Below are 24285 nucleotides of genomic sequence, written 5' to 3'. Positions count from 1 at the left end.
CAAAAGGGGGGGTGGTCAGTCGCTAGTTGAAAAGGGGGCGAAGGGAGAAACACAATGGGTTGTAGAGAAGAGGTTTGGATTAAAGGATAAGGGACTAGGGGATAGTCCAATGGGCTAGTGGAATGGTGAGAAATGGGTGGAGTGGGGGAAGATGGGCCAAGTGTAGGAGGTGGGTGAGGAGTGATACCATGGATAATACAATTTAGAGCAGCCTGGTCCAAATTGTGAGAAGAAAAATCCAATGCATTGAAAACAGCTTTACCTCAGTCAGCAGAAAGCCCAAGGTGGACGCCAGAGGGATGGTGAGATATCTGTGACGTGTCGTGCTCCTGTCCAGAGAAATGGAGGTATGGATTGACTAGTGCCACGTGGGTTGGATGCACTGCACGAGGAACGTGCGTTTAGGGGAAACCGGAGTGGGGGAAACTTGCTCTCCAAGGTGCATAGGTCGGTGAAGCAATAGGGGAGGCGGAGCACCGACAGTCCGGAGAGCAAGAGAGGACGCTGGAGAAGGTGCACATAAAATAGCCAAGGCCAATTCTGGAGTTGTTGGCACCGTAATTGGTTGTATAGAAGCGGTGATGAGGGCTGGTTGGCTGTGGGCAGGTGAAGAACGGGGGCCAGAGAAAACAAATGCCCGAAGTGAGATGCCATATTTGTCCTGAGGGCCTTGAGGCGGAGGGGTAGGGCAGTAGTGCTTGCGGTGTCCAATTAAACCACAAAGGGTGCAATAGTCAGCCAACCTTTCGTATAAATAACAGACCCAAATAGCAGAGCGTCCAGCATGAGGAAGAGAGAACCCAAGAACAAGAGGTGAGTAGTATCTATAGCAACTCGAAACCGAAGATTGTGGGTGCCGATAGTAACAGGGATTTTACCCGGTTCCACTGGCATGATAGTGCCCAGGGATTTGGCAATACTGATTGCGTTGTGGGCAGTCATATTTTGCAATGGCAAACCATGCACCTGGACCCAGAAGGGGCAGTTGATAGGGATCACCTAATCAAAAGTGAGCTCTAGAGTCCATGGTTTTAGAACAAGTAGAGACCCTTTGATATTCCAAGGTCCGAGCTCCATAATTTTATCAATATGGGCTTGGGAAGACACTGTGACAAGAAACTTGGATTCAAGTAGATCGGTGATTTCAAAAGGAAGAGCAAAAGTCCAAGAGTGCAGAAGAGATTCACGTAGCCAATAGGCGGATGGTGGCCAAGGGGCTAACAGTTTACCAACCAAACGAAAAGGGTCATATTGTGGGGCAGCAAGGGGAATGGTTTCCAACGAAGATGGATCATCACAGTTGAGGGCTTCTGTTTCGTCAATAAGAGCTTGTAAGTTGGCTGGAAGAGTAGCCATGATAGGAGAGTTGGAGTCAAAGAACACTAGAAAAAGAACAACAGACAAATATAGCGAAAAGGAAATTTTTGGAGTCAGGCAAAAAGGAAGGGAAATCGAAATGGATAGCGGAAGACAGATAGCTGGATGATGTAAAGTGTTCAGAAAAGGAGGATTTGATGGAAAAGTGACAAATTGTTGGTATGTGGGATAGTGGAACCTGCCTCTTGGTTAGAGAGAAGGTAGAGAGCCTCTCACTAAAAATGTGAGCGGAGTTTTAGGTTAATTTAGTAGTAAGATTTGAATGTATTACCATCACATAAAGCATACTCTAGTAGATTCAATAATGCTTTACAAGGCCAGAAAATTGAAGTCAAAATAACTAATAAGTTGTTTCATTTTTCAAAGATGTTTCTAGCAGTACTTGTTCGTAGGGGTGTGCAAAACCCGCAGCACCCGCCCCACCCCGCAGCACCCGCCCCACCCCGCCCCGCAGAAGACCGAATTTTCGAAATTTTTTGCGGGTTAGAATCCTAATTTGAGAAATTTATGCGGGGCGGGGCGGGTTGCGGGTTTAGACATTTAAAAAACGCGGGTCCCCGCCCCGCCCCGCACAAAGAAGGAGAAAAAAAAAAAAAAAAAAAAAAAAAAAAAAAAAAGGGAAAGAAAGAAAACCTAATCGTCTATTCATTCACTCATTCCTTTTGTTTTAAATTGTTTTGGTTCACTTTTATATTTTTGCATGTTTACTAACCAATTGACTGTTATATTTTTTCATGTTTAGTTGTTTATTAACTAGTGGACTCATTTCATTGTGTGAGAAATACAATTTTTATGGTTCAATTTTATGGAATGTTAAAGTGTACACATTTTTATTGTATTGTTATTTGAAATAATCGTTTCATTACTTCTGGAAAAGACAAGAAAATTGATGACATAGAATAGTAAAATATTATAACTTTTTATTCTTGTCATTTTTCATTATGCTTTGTTGATGGGAGAAAATAAAAATCATGTTTCTTACAATTTTATCTTATAATTAATAGGGCTTTTAGTTTAAAAGGCTAATCCATGGAAAATATTCTTGAATGGAAATATGAATTTAATTTTTTATTTAAAAAACTAGTATTTTTTTTGAATTTTTTATTTTTTACAAAATAAAATCAAAATTACGTAAATGCCACTCAAAATACCCGCCCCGCCCCGCAATCCCCGCAATCCCCGCCCCGCACAAACCCACCCCGCAGTGAACCGCACCGCACGGTTCCTCTTTATAAAGTGTGGTTTGCGGGTTGGAAATTTCCAACCCGCAAAGGTGCGGGGCGGGGCCAAAAAATGCCGAAACCCGCCCCACCCCGTCCCATGCCCACCCCTACTTGTTCGTGAAGAAATTTCTGCTTTATAGACATTTTCATCTGAAAATTTTCATATTAGTGAAAACAAAATGAACTTAAGGAAAAGTAGTGATCAGGTTGAGCAGCTATGCTCAAGCTTCCTTAACGGCTCAACACTTTCTAACAAGAACAAGTGAAATGGTTATCATGACAATATGGAGCACTCATTGATCAAAAAAGCAGGCAGGTTGCTTTAAGTCAAAGATCAACCCAAGCTCAACCCATAAAGAAAAGCACTACACAACCAATTCCACTAAACAATGCCTCCAAAGCAAGCTACCCAACCAACATCAGTAGGAGCTACAGTTCCAAGCTCAAATTAGGTCAAATTATGCTGGTTGATGAGTCTAAAATCTGGTGCCAAAGGTCTTGTACGCTCCCTCAAGAACCTAGAACTTGTATATAAACTCTATTTAAGGAACCGCAGACATCTAGAAAAGCAACTTAGAGAAAAAGATAAAAATGGAAGACAGAGAAGCATCCAATCATCAACTTTTAGTTGGCATACATCAGATTCCTTCCAACTCCTAAACCTGATATCAAATTGAAAAGCAGAAATGATCACAGAGAGTTTTATAAAGAGCAAATGATATGATAGTTCACCAGTGGTTAAGGTCATTTAGAATTCATTACGGGGGGTGAGACTCCACAATCCCATTCCAAACTTACCATGTTAAAGCAACAACTTTGTGACCAATTTTTTTTTTTTTTTTTAATAAGTAATGTCAATTCATTAATAAAGCACAGAGAGACGCAACTCTAGTACACAGGAAGTATACAAGAGAATCTCTAATAGGAACGAACAGAAAATAAATTTAAAAATCTACATAAGTAAAAGCACTTAAGCTATGATAAGCCGCTATCCAAATATATAACGTGTTAAGCAAACGCTTCTATGCTGCCTAAGATCAATCAATGGAAGAATATACAACTACTATTCCATCTACATTAGGGGCAAAGGGTCAGCGAGAATTAAATAGGTTGGCTTGGTCCCTTAATTATGAGAAGAAGGGGGTACAATCTATTAGAGGCCAAGATAGGGGAAGGGGCCCATCTCGTTTTTTATGAAGCCTAAAATCTTAATGTGGAACGTCAGAGGGCTAAATGAGCTTAATAAAAGGTTGCGGATTAGAGGGCTGCTAAAGGATTGGAAGGTGGGTTTTGTATGTTTGGTGGAGACGAAGATAGCAGTTATCTCAAGGGAGGTAGTGCGGAGTCTATGGGGCTGCCATTATGTGGATTGGTGCTTTATGGGAGCAAGTGGTGCATCGGGTGGGATTTTGTTAATGTGGGATAGAAGGGTGGAGGAGAAGATTGAGGAGCGTGTGGGAAGATATACAATTGCTTGTTCTCTATGCAATATTGTTGATAATGTTTATGGGCGTTTGGTGGGGTTTATGGTTTGAATGATGACATGGATAGGAGCAAACTGTGGGATGTGTTAGTTGGGCTGATAAGTTGGTGGGAGATGCCATGGTGTATTGGGGGAGACTTTAATGTGGTTCGATTTTCAAGCAAGAGGTCAAGTATTTCCATCTATTCTGCAGCAATGGAAGAGTTTTCAGAATTCATATTCATGTAGAGTTTGGTGGATCTTCCGCTTGAAGGTGTTTAGTTTACTTGGTTGAATAATCAAGAAGATCAAACATGGTCTAGAATTGATAGATTCTTAATTTCTCCATAGTGGGAAGAACTTTTTCCTGAAGTGACAGAGGAGATTGCCAAGACTTCTATCAAATCACTTTCCTTTGTTATTGGATTGTGGGGCGCCTAGAGGAAGGAGCGGGTATTTTAAATTTGAAAACATGTGGTTGAAATCGGATGGTTTTGTTAATCAGGTTAAAACTTGGTGGATGTCCTATGAGTTTTATGGATTACCAAGTTACGTTTTGGCTAATAAGTTGAAAGCTTTGAAGGCAGATTTGAAGAAATGGAATGAGGAAGTGTTTGGTGATGTAGGGAAGAAAAAGAATGAATTATTGGAGGGTATTCAAGAGATGGATTTAATTGAAGAGTGTCGTTACTTAGAGGAGGAAAGCGTTAGAAAGATAGATATGTTGAGAGAGTTGGAGAAAACTCTCCTTTTTGAGGAAATGAACTAGAGACAGAAATCACAAGCTTTGTGGCTGAAGGAGGGGGACAAGAACACAATTTTTTCACAGGGTGGCCAACTCACATCGTAAATTCAATCATGTGGACTCTTTGAATATAAATGGTGCAATGTACAAGAATCCTTTGGAGATAAAGGAGCATATAGTACATTATTAAAACAAATTGTATTTTGAGTAGTGTTCTTGGAGGCAAGGGTGGATAGTCTATCTTTCCTATCCATTGATGCGGATGAGAGTATTTGGTTAGAAAGAGAGTTTGAGGAGGAGGTGTGGGATGTGGTCAGGCATATGAATGGACATAAGGCACCGGGTCCAAACGGCTTCACAATGGCTTTCTTTCAGAAGTGTTGGGAAATATTGAAAAATGATCTTATGGCTGTATTTGCAGAATTCCATAATAGTGGTCAGTTTGAGAAGAGTCTTAATGCTACTTTTGTTTCTCTGATTCCAAAGAAGACTTGTGCTAATTTTCACCCTATTAGTTTGGTGTTTGGGGGGGGGGGGGGGGGGGGGGGGTGATGTATAAGATTATTTCCAAGGTTATTTCCAAGGATCTCACGAACAGGTTTAAGTCAGTATTGGGCAAGATTATCTCCAACACACAGAATGCTTTTATTGGCGGTCGACAAATTTTGGATTCAGTGCTTATTGCTAATAAATGCTTCGATAGTCAAATTCGATCGGGGGAATTTGGGATGCCATGCAAGTTCCATTTGGAAAAGGCATATGATCATGTTAATTGGGACTTCTTGCTCTATTTGTTGTAGCGTTGCGGTTTTGAGGAGAAATGGAGGGCTTGAATAGAATTTTGTAGTTCTACAGTAAGATTTTCTATTCTTGTGAATGGAACCTTGGCTGGTTTTTTGCTCTGCTACCACTTCCGCGAAAGTTCAGCGGTCCTCCACCGATCGCAGCTGCCCCTGAATATGCCTACTTTGCTAACCTGCAATTCCTGCCGGAGCAAAGTGTTTCACCAACCTCCTCAACTACGAAATACATCTCCCCCATCCACAACTATCTCATCCTTTTGGTATGAGTACATAGCTACGTCTCCCTCTCTTGGCATATTCTGTAATCTTCAAAAATTGCCCATAGTGATTCTGACGTTTCTGCATGATGAGCACCGAATCTCCCACTCGACGAGACGCTTCGACATCAATCCATTCATCAACTCCTCCATCATGTTCAGCATCCATACCACGCTCTAGAAACCCATTACCACCGACCGAAATAGTCTTCTGCTCCATTTGACAAGATGAAAGCCCCCGTTCGCTACTCCCGATCGTAACTCAAAGGACATCGATTCAACGAAGAAATAACCCATTGATAAAACTTACAAGACAAATCTAATTCAGGGTTTACTCAGCAGCAAAATCATGTAGCATTACTCATGTAATAGCCCTTCTTCAAACAATTTAACAAAGTCTGCCAAAAACCAAATTTCTAAAAATCCTCCATAGAACTCAAGCTTCTCACCCGTGGAGTTAATTTGAAATCGGTACCAATTATTGAAATTATAAATACAACTACTAGAGAATATCATACTTTCTACATGATAAAAGAATGCACAAAAGGTTGAATCGTAGTTGGCTCCTTGTCCGATATCTGAACCAAAGTACCTAACCAACTCAAACCAAATTCAGTTTAAGATTCCGTCATAGAACCCTATGTTAAAATCTAATTTGCAGGACAATAGGCTCTAGTTGGACCCAGAGAACATTAGGTTAACCTAAACAAATTACAATCTAGAAGGCATTAAGAGCATTAGCAACTGGCTCTCAAAATCTCATTCTCTTTGTTAAATGTTGGAAAACTCCCAAAAGCTCCTTGCAACAGACTCCCGTAGTATTCCCTAAACCCTTGGGATCTAGGGTAGCATTTTTGCTTCCCTTACAATTATTTTATTCAAAAAATAAAAATGCTTTCTCTTTCTTTTCTTTACTCTCTTTCCCCTAACATTTATTTGAAAGAATATTTAAATGATTTTCTCTTTTCTCTCTCTTTTCCCTATCATTGATTTGAAAAAAATATTTAAATGGTACAAGGCAACGATAAAGGAAGCTATTGTGGAGTTTATTTGAATGGGAAAGCAAAAAATAATTTGGTTCCCTAAATTTAAGAAAAATCTAAGGGAAGCTGCTGCTAGTACTCTAAGAATTTGACCAAAGACATATCTCCAGTATTATGCATTGGTACAGAACTTTTAGAATCAAGCAGCGAGAAGCCTGGTTGGAGTATATACATATATCCAGCTTAGTCACTGAGTATGTATGAAAACATATATAGGTACATAGTGCATTTCATAAATCCACATTGATAGTTGTCAAATCAATAAGAACCACGGCTTATAGAAGAATGGGACAAGTCCATCAGAAAACCTGGAAAACAGGTCAGATAAGTGTTCCACCAAAAAGCATAATCAATGTCTGTCTAGAATTACAAGAACTTTTTCAATGATAGCAAATCAATGACTACAAGACTAACAGCACTACAAGAACGAAATTAGCTGTGAAGAATCACTCCACATTTGAATAGGCATGACATGCGATAAAACATTGTTAAGGTTCAAACCTTTATAAGTGAAATTAAGCGCTGTCTAAGCCCAGCATTGATAAGATCTTCCAGATATTTCTGAACATCTGATACAGTATCAACTTCAAGACCCTGATCCAGCACAACAGCCTGCAGCAACAGTACAAGAATTCATAGAAAATAACAAGGGCCAACTTGCAATCAGCAGTACAAAGACAATTGGATAGGCAGGGGGGAATGGATATACCCTAAATAGTGTATAGAGTGCTGTTATTAGATCTCTTCTTTCAGTATACAAAAGTCCCGCTGCAAGGCGTAAAATCTCCAATGGCTCTCGTCCTATTAAACTCCACTAGAAAAAAAGAAAAAAAAAAAAAACTACATTTTTTTTAGAAGTAAAATTTAGATTAACAGAATAAAGTAACATAAGATAAAACAAAACAGATGAGAGACAATAATGCCAAAAAATGAAAAGTTGAGACAAACAATAACAGCCCAAATTTACCTCTTGATTTGCCGTAACAAGCAAACGGACACAATCTATTTCATTGAGATGAAGGTCATCACTCAATTTCAAAGCCTGTAATCCAGCATAATACCAAACATGAACGAAGAAAGTATGTAATAAAGATTAAGCAGCATCCAATATTGTAGGACCATAATCATCAAATGTTCATAAATGGTACCATGCATAAGCTATTGAAACTAAAAATCCAAAGCTTCCACCGACGGAGCAAGGAAGGAACAAAGAAAAAACCTCAAAATGATAAATTAATTGGCAAGAGTACAAGGATTCACGCGAAAACATGCACTGGTGACGAAAATTGCAGCGAAATACAAGATGAGTTTTCCTTCCGTCCATTTCCTTGGCTCAAAATGATAAATTAATTGGCAGGAGTACAAGTATTCAAGTTAAAACGTGCATGACGAAAATTGTAGCGAAATACAAGATGAGTTTTAATAAATTACATTACTTAACAAAGAAAAAAAAAATTCCTTGGCAACCAAACGGAAATGAGTAGGAGACAAACTTACAATCTGAACGTCCTGATCGTCGAGTGAAATTGGCGGCGAATCCGGAAGCCTAACTTCCCTTGACTGTACTTGTGCCCGGTCCGAGGGTTTCGGAGGCTACAACACCAAGAATCAAACATGGCAACAATGAACCAGAAGAACAACACCAGTAACCAGAGAAGCTACAGCAACATTTCGCACACAATCTGTTCAGTCGCCGAGAAAATCACAGCAATACGATGTAGAAAGCTCAGAATCCCAAAATGGCCAATTCAAGCCCTCTCTGGAGCTCCAAATTGTTTCTCCTACTTGCTTTTGCTAATACTTTCTCGGCAACCAAACGGAGCGTGAGCAAATTACACACAGTTGAACAGAATAAAAAGTTTTGAAAAAAGAGAAGGAGTACCGGGTAGGAGAGGAGGGACTGAAGGGAGGAGAGAGATCTGCGAATGGCATGCATAAGCTCAATCCTCTGAGCGGGCGACGGAGGCGAAGGGCCGAGCAGGGCCGATTCGATTGTCGATAGGAGCTGCTTCGGCGAGACCATGGCGGCGTAGTAGGGGTACCGTGCCAAGGTCGAAGCCCTAGAAGAGAGAAGGCAAAAGAGTGAACTGAAGAGGATTATTATTATTCTCCACAGATGAAATATTTGGGAAAGGGCGGGAAATAGGTGGAGATGGAAAAATAGGGAGACAGAGACTGTAAACCCTTTATAAGCCCTAACTGGGAAATTGATGAAAATTTCTTTTTATCGTGGGGTTTTAGCGTGCGTCTCCTACATTACTGTTGGTCGCCACTTCTTATCAAATATCAAGGTACATTATACGACAGGTGTTTCAGTTCCAAGAACCAGACGACTTGTAGTGTTATCAGAAGTTTGTTTGTTTGTTTTTTTTTTTTTTTTTGGGGAGTGAATGACAGGATTCCGATGGCATGAACGACTTGTCGTTTTAGGAAGCTTAAGACTTGTAAACAAGCTCAAGACTTGCCAGTAGGACTGTAAACGAGCCTAACCGAATCAAGTTTGGCATATTCAAACTCAGCTCAGAAAATCCATAAGCGAGTTCAAGTTGAACTCGAACTCAAGGCCCTTGCTCGAATTTGACTAGAAAAGATTTTATAAAGTTCGAACTCGAGCTCAAGCTCAACTAAAATTCTTGATCAAGCAAAGCTCAACTTGCTTAGCAATCAAATAAAAAATTATGATGGCATAAAAGGTAAAGTATATGAAATTTTATGTTTTATTCGTCACTCGGCTTGAATAACGTTGGGAGCAAATGAGGCGTGTTTTGCACACGGCTTTTGGTTGGATATCATGCTCCCTTTATATGTAAGCTCCCTTGTGAAATTTATTTGTTCCTTTACAATGTGGGGCTCCATAAAGCTCTCAAAGTACGGTTCATAAAATATAAGTACAGATCCAAAGCCAAAGGTCTAAGAGTCATCAACATCAAGAGTCAAATCTTACACTTACGAAGATAAAGCATAAAGATGATGTCTATCATATCTCGGCAGATTCACTAAGTCCTCTCCACATTCGTGCCAGCCATATGGGGTATAACTCCTCAAAAATGATCCTGAACACCCCCTCCAGCAGGACCATATGCTGCTCCAAATTTGTCATCACAAACACTATCTATAAAACAATACATGTTTCATAGGTGGAAAAATATAAGCGTAAGTCCACATGTTATCATATGGTGAACTTAGTTTAAGTTGTAATCACATGCATTAGAGTATTATTCATTTATACAAGATGATGTTGTATGCAATATAGATATAATATATGCTTATAACAAGAGTATGTCATAGTTCGATTCTAGATGGTCTACTTAGAATATTAACCCCTTCCCGGCAGGGTTGGCGTTGTTCTAAAGGACCTGTAATACAACACAGATGCCCTGGATATGTACGTATAATATCATATACTAGCAGCATGACCGAGTCCAACCTCAGGTGGTCCATACTACTAGCAAAGCCGATTGTGACCCACATTCAAGTATGGTGCGCCAGTCACAAAACAATCATTGGATCCAAAGCTCATCATAACACATTATAAACATTTGACCATAAAAGAATAACCCATATAATAATAAGCTCATGGTTGTTTTCCGAACGTAACTGTGTACCATGTCATATGATGCAATTTAGTCTTTACCGTATTTTACATGGATGCTTTCATAATCTCATCATTTCATTATCTTGCCATTAATCACACATTTTCATAAAATAGAGTTCACAGTAATCAAAAAGGTATTTCATGTGAGTTGTAAACATGCATGTTTTGATGCACAAAATAATCATGTTATGTGGAAAAATAACAATAACAAGTATCCATGTGAAATTTATTTACTTGTATCATACAACTCATCCAAAAAGTCTCATTGAGGCTTAATAACCTCGAAATCTGAGAAAACCTATCATCAGCCTTAAACACGATCTAAAACAAGTCTAAGCCCTAAACATCTCAAAATAGGATTTCTGGCCGTTGGTCGATTGTTTGTCCAATGAAGGTCGAACGTTCAGTGCTCGAGCAAAATCTCAAATCCGAACTTAAATACCACAAAACTAGTTCTAAGTAATTATTATGGTCTTAATATAATCTCTAACAGAAACCTAGGCCTTAATAACCCATCATGCAAACACTAGGTACGTCAAACCTCACTAAACTACTAGTCTATTATTAAATTAATATTAAAGCCAAAACTAAGCAATGATGTAAACTAGCTAGAGATATTTAACAAAACAGTAAGTAAACAACATAACAACTCTACAAAAACAAACTAGGCTAAGAAGATTACCTCATTGGGATGAAAAAAAGGGTTCCTTCCTCCTTCAAAACACTCTCTCACACACACAAGGAACACATTGAGCATGAGGGGGTGGAAGTGGGTGGAAATGATCTGAAGGTGTAGGGTGGGGGGTATTTAAAGGATAAGAAATCAGAGTGAATAAGAATCAACTGATTTGGCATTTGGCGAACGTTTGAGAAGCGATCACGAATGTTTGTGTAATATTTAGGGTTAGGCGATCATTCGGGGTACGGTCTGACACACATGTTGAAGGCATGAGATTTATTTTTCGACACACAGTATAACACATCAATGATCGTTCATGGTGGGAACCGCGATCGTTCGTGGTCAACTAAAAAAAGTTAAAAGATCCAAAATTCCTAATTAAGGCCTAATTAACCCTTGATAATAATATGGGGCATTACAAATACTGAGTTAATTGAACTCCTACCGACTACGTACACTAGACCACATACGAATGACAACAACCCACGGTTGAGTTCGGTGAAGTATCTGACAACAGTAGTGATAATGAGGCCCCCAATGGCCATGGTGGTATAGCTATAACGAAAAATGGGCCTTTGGTGCACTACTTCGCCCGGGTGTTGACTAGGGGGCCTTTTGGAGACTTCCACTCCCGCAACTTTAATGTCATCAGAATAAAATTGAGCTTCACCACAAATATTCAAAGGTGTAAACTGTCATTAATGTGTGAACACTATTTTAAAGCACCATTTACAATCAACAGAAACATCATTCTCATTAATATAATGCATCAACAAACTCCATATGCATAAGCACAATATACAATACATATTGATAAGTTCTTGACTAAATTCTTTTTTTTTTTTTTTTTAACTTAGATAATTAAAGACATAACAAAACCTATAAGTAGATAGATAAAGTTTTATGATAGATAGTAAACTACGAAATTTATGTTCCTCTAATGCTATGTTCCGTTGCTGGCTTTCTCCAATCATCACTTATAAGTGACTTTCTTTGTTATTGTTCTGACACACGAACGATTGCAGTGGATATTGAATTTGCATTGAGTGCATTCTAGGGCCACACTATTGAAAGTCTCACCACAAGCATCACATGGAGAAGAGGACTCAGTCTTCGGGACAAAAGTGAAAGGGTGATGGTGATCATCTTCGGATATGAAAGTCTTTCTAAACTTAATGCATGGATATTTTCCTAAAACGCATTGGGAATGAACAAGAAATTTGCATTATGTACAATAATAGAACCATTGTTTGGGATCTCTTTATTCTTCACAAATTAGACAATAGTATTCTTTACAATGAGCTTCAACACTGTAGGTAAGCTTGAAGAGATGATCGGCATATTTGTACCTAGCTACGAGTGGAAGAGTTGCACATTCAATACCCCAGGCGAAATGATAATTAATGCATACAAATATGGCAAGTTTCTTGTTAGAAGTGCAATTACAAACATGACATTTTCTATTAGAATTAACAGTAAGGAAGAGGGAGTGTTGGTGACCTTTATGTTTTAGGATTTCTGAAAGTAAACAACACTAAAGGTCAAAGTCGAAATCACACGTGTCACAACTATAGGCAAAATCATTGCTAAGACGTTCACAAGCATCACAACGGAACAATCCGGCCACTTTTGTAAGGTGCATGTGACACAAGGGTGAGCTGGTGTTGGTGAAGTAAAAACAATCACTTCTTTCTAGGTAGTTGAGCACATATACTATGGAGAAATAAATTGCATTGAATACAACTGTAGAACGGGGTGGAGATTAATCCAACACAATCATCGCAAAGCATATCTTCCACGAGCTCCTCATTGCTAAGAATTAAATCATGTTGATGGCTAAAATGTTGTCTCTGCCCAACCCCTTCAACCTCCTTTGTAATATTAGCTGCTAAATCAACTAATTTTTCAGGCAACCACATGAGATGTGCACTTTTTTCATATTCAAATGCATAGGCCATGTGGGCCACATAACTGCATTCTTGACAATATAATAGACTGCATATTCTATCTTCACCTTTTGATAACAAAGTTTACAAAATATATTGGTGTGCTCTTTGACTTGACGAAGAGAGTAGGTGAGAGTGAATGAGTGATCATGACTTGTGATCCTGATGGTGTGTAGAATCGAGGACATTCACCGTGAATTAAGAGTTTACATATGCTACATTGTAAGGCTAATTCCTTGCCTTCTTCATTACAAGCTTGACAAGCGAATTGGATCTGGTAATAGGAGTTGAATGCATGCTAGCAATCGTCAATATTATTAATACGTGAGTGAGTAGCACATACAATATCAACATTAAAATTGCACTCATTACAACTGTAGAAGACGTATCTATTGCAGTTTTTACCACAAGCATTACAATATTTTTTCTCTAGCCTCACAAGAACAATGTTATGGTTTGGGTGGAAGGTGTGTTGTTGTATCTGGGAAGGCAACTCAAAGCATGATTGATGGAGAAGCAAATTGCATTGGGAGGTGGAGCATTTGAATCCAGGACCCAATATTGGCCCACTCAAGTCCACTATTTTCTACAAAGTATTTTCTTTCCAATTTAAAGAAGAAAAAGAAAAATAAATAAATAACTTGTATATGTAGTTAGTAATAAATTTGGACTTTTAACTTCTAAACTACCTAACAACCTAAGCATACTTGTAAAGAGGTAAAAGTATATTCTAATTTTGATTGCTTATTGAATTCACAATTATTTCTTTTATGTAATTCACATATCATTTCAATATGAATATTTCACATACTGGACCTTATCAACTCAATCCATACATGAAGCAATGAAAAAGAGTATTAAAGTATTAAATAAATAAATAAATAAAAATCATCATTACTTAAACTTTTTGAATAATTGGTGATTTAACACCTTTTCAAGTTTTTTTTTTTAAAAAAATTTTTATTTTCTTCAACTTCTATTTTTTAATTTCTCGTTTTTATTTTCATTTTGGGTGTGATTCAACAACGTTTGTTTATTATGATGGAAATATTATGCCTTTAAAGTTAGAGAAACATATTGATAAACTTTATGCCTTTAAATTAGTGAACTTGATCTACAACTCCGTTTATTTATTATTTATTTTTTAAAAGAGTGAAGGGCTCTACAACTCATGACAACATATACATGGTATTTTTTCCGCTGGCAATACATCTTCATGCATGAAGTATTACATTGTACCCATATACTCAAAACTATCTCTTATTGAATGTGGTTATTCCTAAGTTCATCTCAAAGCTTCTGCTATGTTTTGTAGCAGCAATTAAGGGTGAAAATACTAGCGTATAATAACCGTTTGTATCCACTATCTGCACCTAACCGCTATCCGCATATATGGATGCGGATACGATTAGCAAAAAATATTATCCACATATGTGGATATCAGTTTTAAAATATGTGGATGCGGTTATTCACATTCCCTTTATATATATATAAAATTAAATTCACTAAAACGACGTTGTTTTGAATTTAGTAAATTTAAGACTAAGGTATGTTAGGCTTTTTTTACTATTATCTCAAAGTCATACCTCACTACATAACTGCATCCACATATTATATATATATATATATATATATATAATTAAATTCACTAAAATGACGTTGTTTTGAATTTGATACGTTTAGGACCTTTAGGTTATGTTAGGTTTTTTTCATTATCATCTTAAAGTCATACCTTACTACATTTACTTCTTTTTTTTTTTTCTTTTTTTTTTTTTCTTCTTTGAGTAATCAAAATCCCGATTACTTTATGAGACAATGATCATCTATGGCTAATAATCGTAAATTGTATAACAAGTGAAATTTTAATTTATTTAAGCTTACATATAGTAATAACCGGCCACATTATTTAATCATGCAGATAGATTTATTTAATAATCTAAAACGCTCATTACCTCATATACAAATAACGGATAATAAACGCACGGATGCGGATACCTAAAAGTGATAATCGCATATATTATGCGGATGCAGATATTGCTAATAACCGCATTTGTATCCTCATTTTTACCCCTAGCAACAATAATCTAATTAGAATTTCAAAATGCATAATCGGGGTCTTGTAATTTTATGGACAGGCATGCATGATCAAATATACTGCATCACACACTACCTATAAAAAAACATATTGTATTTATTTGAATACAAACATGAAGTCGCATGATGTTTGTGTTGGTTATGACACTTAGATTGTAGTGTTTCCACTAATGGCTTTGGCCACCCGAGACCGGTTGGTCAGGAACAAGACTTGGAAGGAATTAGGGGCAGTTTAATGAAAATGTATCAAAAGAAAAGAGATGTTATTAATGCAATGAAGGGGAATGTAGGGCTTAAAATAAGGAAGTTGGAGATAGAGGAAGATGAGGCCAGCCATTGTGTGCCATTATATGCTGGCGATGGGTTATTTGAGGTTGATTGCAATGGTATAAGGTTTGTGGTCAATTTACCATTGAAGACATATGGATGTAGAAAGTGGGATGTAACTAGTATCCCATGTGGACAGGCCATCTTATCAATATGGCTTGGTGGAGGCAACCCAGCAAACTACTTGAGTTCATACTTTGGCAAGGAGATGTACTTAAAGGCGTACGAACCCCTCATTTATCCTGTACCAAGTGAAGAGTAATGAGTGAGGACAGATCAACCCCAAATTGAACCACCTAAGTCAAGGGCAATCATAGGGAGACCAACAAAAGTGAGAAATAGAGGACAAGATGAGACATCAAATCCATACACAGTGAGAAGGGGTGAGAACAAGAATCAATGTGGGAAGTGCAAGAAATACAGTCACAATATATGAACATGCACTGTGAGGAAAAGGCATGATGAAATACAATAATGTAGAAGATCTTTCTACAGAGAACATGCAAGAGATACTGACTGCAATCTTGATAGGGTAAGTTGTTCATTTGGCTGCATACTTTTACAGACCTCTTGTTTATGTAATTAGATGTTATTTAATCCTATTTTGTTTGCCATGTTGTTCATTTGTTTTTGTAGTTGGGTGGCTCTTCCAGTGCCCCACATGTGGTCCATTCTACTGCACCAACCTCCAGTGCCCCACCTATGGATCATCCCACTGCACCAATACAAAGTGCCCCATCTTTGGGTAATCCAACAACTAGTAGGGTCAAAAGATGACAAGAGGAGAGGGTTCGATCACTGTATCCACACATCATAGGGGTCAAAGTAGGACAAGAGCATCTGCAAGCACTGCTAGTAGGAAGCAGGGCATTCTGGGTTTGGCCACTAGGACAAGAGCATCTGCAAGATTGAGATCTGGTGTTACACAAGCTACTGACCAAAACAACAGAGGCAAGCTTGTAGTTGATCTCACTGGGGACCCCGCTGGACCACCCAAAATTCCAAGGAGTGGACCTGCATGCTCAAGGGGTACTCCAAAAGGTACATCACTTTTAGAGTTTCCCCCACCCCCCTTATTTTGATATTAGCAAATTGAAAACAACATCTACTAACATTTCGCCGCTTTGTTTTGAAGGAGTTGCAGAGATGAACAAGGGGAAGACTGTTTCAAGAAAACATAACAAAGAGAAGAAGAAGATTTGGTAAGTCTGATGTTGTTTGTTGGTTATGATGGTTATGTAATTTGACAAAAATACTTTTTTGGAAGGTCATGAACAGCATGTTTATGATTAGGGCTGGCAAAACGGGTCTGCAGGTCGACCCGTGGAGACCCGCGACCCGTTTAAGCTAGACCCAGGTACGACCCGTTTATGTTAACAGGTCGGGGCTCTAAACACCACACGACACAGCAATTTCACGGGTCACCCAACATGACCCGTGAAACCCGTTTAGCATAGTGTCGACCCGATACGACCCGTTTAGCTTAAAAGTGGTTTTTGTTTTTTTTGTTTTTTTTTTTTGTAATATGAAAACCCAATATTCGAAAACAGCATACTTGGTGGCTTTGATCAGAACTACACCAAACACAAAACCTCCCAGTCTCACATGTTTTAACCATCAAAATACAGAAGAAGGCATAGCGTGAGCAAAAGACAAAAACTGAGAAATTATGACGAGAAAAATAAAAGAAATGGAGATACGGGTACTCACAGTCATAGAGAAGAGTTGAGGGATGTGAAGAGAGGGAGAGATGGAGTGGGTCCATGAGAAAGTAGTGGCTGCGAGGAGCTCCATTGATGAGAATGACTTTGGAATTGTGAAACTCTCACAGACTCAACCAAAAAAGTCTGACAAGCAAATGTGCTTCCTTTTTTTGTTTTGTTAATGGAGGAAGAAGAAGAAAATGGAAGAAGAGGGGGCGGCACGGCGCTGAAGGAAAAAGAAAAGAAGTTAGGTTTTGTGTGTGTGTGTGTGTGTGTGTTTTCGGCTAACGCCTAATAATCCCATTTCTTTTTTTTTTTTTGTTTAGATAATAATAATAATAATAATCGTGTTTGGCGGGTCACCCATGACACGACCCGCCAAACCGAACTAAACGGGTTGATCCGTTTATGACCCAAACCTGTTTAAAGTAAACCCAAACTCGCTAATTTCATGTCGTGTTCGTATCATGTTATTGTAATTTGACTTATGTAACTTTTTTGAAAGGTCATTAACAATGGTGTAATTTGATGGTTATGTTATTATAGTTTGATTTATGTTACTTTTGGACCAACAATATAAATGGATTGGGTATCTTTGTTTTGAATGCCTTTTGTGATGTCCCTAATATTATTTGCTATTTTAAGAATAAAAATTCAATGGGATAAACAACTAGAATTAATTAGACGACCGGAAAATACAATGGGACGCGCAGAGAATATTTTGTGGACCAAAGAAATAAATTGTACAAGGAGAAAATATGTGAGAATGACTGAGAAATGGAATAAAATGCGAAAAATGGATTAAATAAATAAAACTAATGTGGTGCGTCCGGACGGTACCTTATCATCACGTGGCGGACGCCTCATTTCGCGGGCGTCCGGACGCTTGCTTTAATGTGTCCGAACGGTTTGCAATGAGTGGCGTACGTTTACTTAAATGACGCGCGTCCAGACGGTAGTTAGTGCCTGTCTGGACGGCTTGCTATGTGGCGCACGCCTTCTTAAACGGCGCGCGTCCGGACGGTGGTTAGTGTCCGTCTAGACGACCTTCTTAAATGGCGTGCGTCTGGACGGTTTGTGATGCCCGTTTGGACGGGGTCCGAATTACATAGGGTAGAACGCCCTTTTCTTCTCAGCAGCTTTGTTTCCCTTTCAATTTCTCTCAGTTTTTCCACCTAAAAACCGTGATATCTTGAAATCCAGCTGTCCAATCTTAGATTCGACCTCGATAACGTAATCCTCGAAGCACGATCTACGTTTTGACCGAACGTTTTGAGGTAAATAGCTAAACTCGCAATTTTTGGAGATTTTTAATAAATTTTGTATAAATGAGTTTAATTTGGCATTTTCTCTAGGTTTGGTGAGGTTTGGAGTTGCTAGGAGCTTCCCAAGCATTTGGTCATTGCTTGGTGAATTTTTGGTAAGTTTTCCATAGACGTTAGTTTTTAGGTATTTCGTTAAATGCTATATTATAATGATTAACCCTAAGTGATGCTTATGGGTTAGCAATATTGGGTTTAATAAAGTGATTATAAATTTTAGATAAATGTTTAGGAATTTTAGAGTTTGATGTGTAAATTAGTAATGTGCCTTTTGAGCGATTCAAAATGCTACCTAGTGTGATTATTAGTTAGAATGCTAATTAATACTGTGTGTTGTATTTTTAGCGGCGCTTTACGGTTGAGCTTAGAGTTGTTTAGATATTGGGAGTACAAACGATTTGAGGTGAGTATTCTATTCACTGAGAAATTATATTTTTATGTATTATGGATTTGTAAAATGTATATTGTTTTATGAATCTGAACCAACCATATGATAAAATATATGTTTTGGATAATTTGATTAGTTTCGATTATGTTCAAACTATATCAATGATGTTTAAGAAATAGTGTAAGAGTGAAAAGTATTGAATTGATTTAAAGTGTTAACTTCTGTGGTTGGAATTTAAATTATGCAAATCGTTGAAAACATGTCATGTAGAAACTATTTATGTTTTATGAAACTATGTTTTGAGTTTGAGAACATGTCATGTTGAAACTGTTTATGTTTTATGAAGAAACTAAGTTTTGAATGATTTCAAAGTGTTGGATAAAATGTTGGATTTGTTTAGTTTTAAGAGAACGTGATTTAGCAACTGCATGATTTCAGCATGATACAGTAGTGAAATATATATTGGTCAAGTACATAACATAGAGCATGTAGTATAGAGTATACATACAAGCAGTATCAGTATATTAGCAGCATATCAGTATCAGTATCAGTATATCAGTATCAGCAGTATCAGCAGCATATCGATATCAATAGCCCCAGTTCATGCATATCATATATAACATTGTTTTATGAGTGATGTTTTTATGTTATGAATAGCTTTTACTAGACGTGTTGATATGCATAAGTGTCTTAAATGGAAAGCGCTTATGTATATTTCTATCGGATGGTCGCATGTGTTAAGATCATACATTGAACTTGAAAGTACATGGATACATGACTACCCAAGTGCGAGTAATGGCATGTCTATGAGTAAGAAGGTTGACTGTTCTTGTTCTTCAGGAAAGACGTGTTAGCATGATTGAGTTTAACTCTAGTGCTCTCATGATCTACTGACGTTCAAAACACGAAGCTGGAATACGATTAGAGATGGTGTTGGGAGTGTTTGTTGAAGGATGTTATCCTAGTATGGAAGAGTAAGATGCCATGTTCTTTGCTTAAGACCTATGTGTATGCGTGGTATCTGTGATGGAGTGATCGTATGCACATATGTCTAAGCCACCGTTGAAAAGTATTATTATAGAGGGGACTATATGTAAAAACTTTCAAGGAGGGATGACTGGAACTTCTACATATGTTTATAACTATATAGTATGTTTTAAATGTTTTCTGGATAGTCAGTGTTTGCTACATTAGCTATTGGTAATTTGTGGCTAATATAGTGCTCGCACGACTAAAAATAAAATAAAGGTTGGTTCTTTGTAAAAACTCAGTTAGTCTTATATCACTGAGGTCTTAGTATGTTTTATACTAAGGCGGTGAACTCATCATTTCACCTATGCGGATGTGGATACCACCACAACCGTGTAGATGATATTCCTGTGATTGCAGGTACTCCTGAGGCGGATGATGATCTGGTAGTATACTATTTGGGTTACTACGATTAAAGCCCGTAGCGACAGTCGTACTGGGATAGGACTGTGGTGTCCTCATTTTGGGTACTTTTGTAAATAGCTTGTGACGTGTGTGTCACATATTATTTTGTATAAGCCATTCTTTTGTAATAGTAATGTGTAGTTAAACTTTAAACAGATAGACTTGTGTTATGGCTCACTTTTGTATAGATAACAGGTTCATTTATAGTTATGCTTTTCCGCTATGTGTAATGGTATCATGATTTATTCCGCTGTAAATGTAACTCTGTATATCAGGTACATGTTATGGGACATGTGTCTATGTTGGCTGAGCGACACTTAGTCGTGCCACTGCGATGACTCGTTTCACGTTTTGTATATATATATATAAAAAAAAAAAAAAAAAAAAAAAGGGTTGTCACACCTTTATTATTGGATTGGGTTGTAATGTTATCTTTTGATAGTTTAGGCATATAGGGTGAAGGGCATATATATATAGAAGTGCATCTGTGTTTGAAGGCCATATGTATGTAGTCTATCTTTTGCAAGTTTGTGCATTTGTGCATTTTTGGCAGATGGAAGGGCATTTGTTGTTTTCTACATTGGTTCATTTGTGCATTTGTAGATATTTGTGTATGGAAGGGCAATTGTGCATTTGTAGATATTTGTGTATGGAAGGGCATTTGTGCATTTCGCAGATCAATCATATTTGTTCACATTTGTGCATTGATACTTATGTTGGTACCATGCCAAAACAGGCAGCATGAGCTACAAATGACATGGTACCAACATTTCATGGTTCCTGTTTGGCAGCAACATCGCAAAGTGAAATGTCATGAATTAGAATACCAGACTGTTACACATGGATTACACATGACATGGTACCATTCCAATCTTTGCCTATTACACATGACTGAGGAGCATCACATTGAGGTCATCTTTGAATTTGAGCATGACAACCTTACACAATTCCGATTGCTTTTGTCCATCCTAATGCTTTTATACAAAAATGAACAATAATTACAACATCTGCATCAAGTAATGGATACTTAACATCAACAACAACATTACACAAGACAAGTGTTTACAAGACTTGTACCATTACAAAATTCATACAACAAGTTTGGAACATTGCAAAGTTATACCAAAATGAGCAATTCCTACAACATCAGCAACAAGGAATTGTTTCTTGACATCAACAACAACATTACACAACATATCTCAAAGGCACGACTTTCAAAAAAAAAACGCTCTGTAGCAGTTATTTGCAGAAGGAGAGCGAAAATGAAAGTTTTTGGTTGTAGAGAAGGAGGGAAGCACCATGCTTCTCTCCTCTAGGAGTGTTTGTTTTTTGTTTTGTCTTTAGGTTCTGAATAAGTGTTCTTCTCTCTTTGGATGTAGTTGGATCCTTAGAGGAGAAGGTGGTTTATCTCGTCTTGGTTTGGGATGGAGAAATCGTTTTCAATTTTTTTGTGGTGGCTTCTTCTCTTGGTTCGATTAGGGTGTATTGGCATAGGCTTTTTCCCTTTCCTAAGCATTTGGTTTTTATTCATGGGTTTATCGGTCCTGATGTGTGAAAACTGGCTCCGATTGTGTACCATAATGGGTCTCCCTTCAAAGCTATGATCTGTTAGTCAGAGTATGGGTCTCCTTTAGGGGCATCAAGAGGATGTTTTGATGCGATTCGGTTTTGTCGCGACGAAGGATTCTTAATCCCTTATTCCAGAGCTTCTTGCTACTTCTGTGAAAGAATTGTTTTAACGAGGATGAAGAAATCAAGATGAGGGTTTCACCCACTCCGAATCCCACTCTTTGACGATGCCAGATGATTCTCTACAGGGACGGTTTTTGGGCAAAGGGGGTACGTTCTAGGGTAACCGCCCTCTTGCAAAAGGGGCTCCGGCCGAGGAAATAGGGAAAGTAAAAGGAAAAAACAGAAGAGAAAAAAGGTGACCCAAACTAACGAGAATAAGGGGACGTGGAGGAGATGGTTATGGCCTTATCCATGTGTTCTATCGGCCAGTGCGGCCGAAGCCTATTTTTTTGTCTGTTGTCTGTTTTAGTTGTTATAGTTGTTTTCTTATGCAGCTTGCTCTGTTTGTTTAAGATCAAAACCTGGTCTGTAAAAGCTATTTTACAGCTTAGAATGTGTGTCATCTCCTAAAACAAGTAGGGTTTTATGCTCTGTAGAGGCATATTTTTGTTGTTTAAGTTGTTTTTTGGCAACTGTGGTCTAATATGGTCTGAGTCTGACTTGCCCGGTGTGGAGGAAACTCTACCCATAATGCCTCTGATTTGGTTTATTAGGATTCTTTGTAACCCTATGTAATGCCCCGCTTTTACAAAAAGCGTCAGTGAAAATTTTCGAATTTCCACAAGACATTACTAACTTATCAGAGGTAATTATTGGCAACGGAATAAATGTAATATGAATTGGGAATAGGTTGACACCTCAGAGCTACTACTGAAATACCTCAAAATATATATATAATGAGCCAGTCAGCATAATTATACAGACAGTAATACCAGTCATGCCACACAGGGCTAGATAATTATACAAGCCAAAATCTATATATAACCGGAGAATTATAAATATTGTTTTAAGTTAGGCTAATGGACTATAACAGGGTAGTCCCAAAATATAGGCTATCCAGCCTTACAAAACTGAACCAGGAACCATCTATGTGTCGGGATAGTCCTGATAATCCTCTTCTTCTTCATAGCCTGAACCATTACAAGTACCATACAAAGAGAAGAAAACAACATAAACACTAAAGTAAGTCCGCTGTTTCCAATAATAATATGAGTGCTGATTTATTTAATTAATGCAACATAATGCAATGGCCATATAATCACATGTATATACAGAATATAATCCATGATCGCGAGTCATAGACATAAAATGAACATAAATGTAATTATAAAGTAATGACAGTCTTAAGTGTAGAGTTTTAAGTATTTCCTTTTTTCCACTACTTTGTTGGCCTTGGCACGTTTTGCGTGTTATTTGAAATCTTGGTTTCCTCACTTAACTTTTAATTATAATCTTTGGGAGCCTTGGCTCCTGGAAACCTTGGTTTCCCTGGTGACCTTGGTACACCAATTTTCGTATTTATTAATCTTTTCAGGTATCTCCTCATTCACTGAGAACCTTGGAACTCATGTGAAGCCTCGCATACCCACCGTGGATCTTGATCCAACAGCTTGTTATTAGACAGGTTATTAGAAATAATAAAATATGCAAAATCACATGCGCAAACAAGTAAATAAAACAGTAAACATAATATTATAGGAAAATCAACCAGCTTCGTCCTCAGTAAGTATAGAGATACTTACTAGTTTCTGCTCCAAATATTTTCCTTTACAACTGCATAACAATCATTATATGATGATAGCGAATTAATAAAGTATTCTTATGAAATCATTATTACTACCATATTTCTTCCTAGAAATTGCAACGGCTATCGAATTAAACATGATTTCTTATTTATCTATTTTAGTGCTTACACACCAACTCTTGTACTACTAGAATTATCCATCACATAATATACTTTTAAAAATAAGAATACATTGTCATATAATCAAGCACACATATGATTTTACTCTTCTTTAATTCACATCGTTATAACACACCTAAATATTGCTCACCTCTTTTCTTTTAATATATATATATATATATATATATATATATATATATATATATATATCAAAACCTCAACATATTTACTCTCACACTTACATTTCTTGATCCATTTTTAAAACACAATTTTCCCATTCTAAATTATTAATCTCATGTAGTAAATACTCATTCATATGTTTACACATATACTCACATGTAAGCTAGCCAATTTTTCATACAACATGCATAATTAAAAACAAGAGCAAGTCATGATTTCAAATAGCAATAGA

The 24285-nt window shown here is 37.6% G+C and overlaps 1 protein-coding gene across 2 annotated transcripts in view; it reads right to left on the bottom strand.

Annotated features, from left to right (window-relative positions):
- LOC133857179 (nuclear pore complex protein NUP205) overlaps positions 1 to 9125 on the bottom strand; it is a 67286-nt gene extending 58161 nt beyond the window's left edge. For both annotated transcript variants that reach the window (XM_062292330.1, XM_062292331.1), the window contains exons 1-5: positions 8793 to 9125; positions 8408 to 8503; positions 7878 to 7952; positions 7620 to 7724; positions 7412 to 7522 (exon numbers count right to left, since the gene is read on the bottom strand). In XM_062292330.1, coding sequence (XP_062148314.1) covers positions 7412 to 7522; positions 7620 to 7724; positions 7878 to 7952; positions 8408 to 8503; positions 8793 to 8933 — 528 coding nt within the window. In that variant the 5' untranslated portion in view covers positions 8934 to 9125. The remainder of the gene's footprint in view (positions 1 to 7411; positions 7523 to 7619; positions 7725 to 7877; positions 7953 to 8407; positions 8504 to 8792) is intronic.
- Between the last annotated feature and the right edge of the window lie 15160 nt (positions 9126 to 24285).

This window comes from Alnus glutinosa, chromosome 14, assembly GCF_958979055.1.
Source record: "Alnus glutinosa chromosome 14, dhAlnGlut1.1, whole genome shotgun sequence".
In the NCBI taxonomy this organism is placed as follows: Eukaryota; Viridiplantae; Streptophyta; class Magnoliopsida; order Fagales; family Betulaceae; genus Alnus; species Alnus glutinosa.
This window is presented reverse-complemented; position numbering and strand designations above follow the sequence as displayed.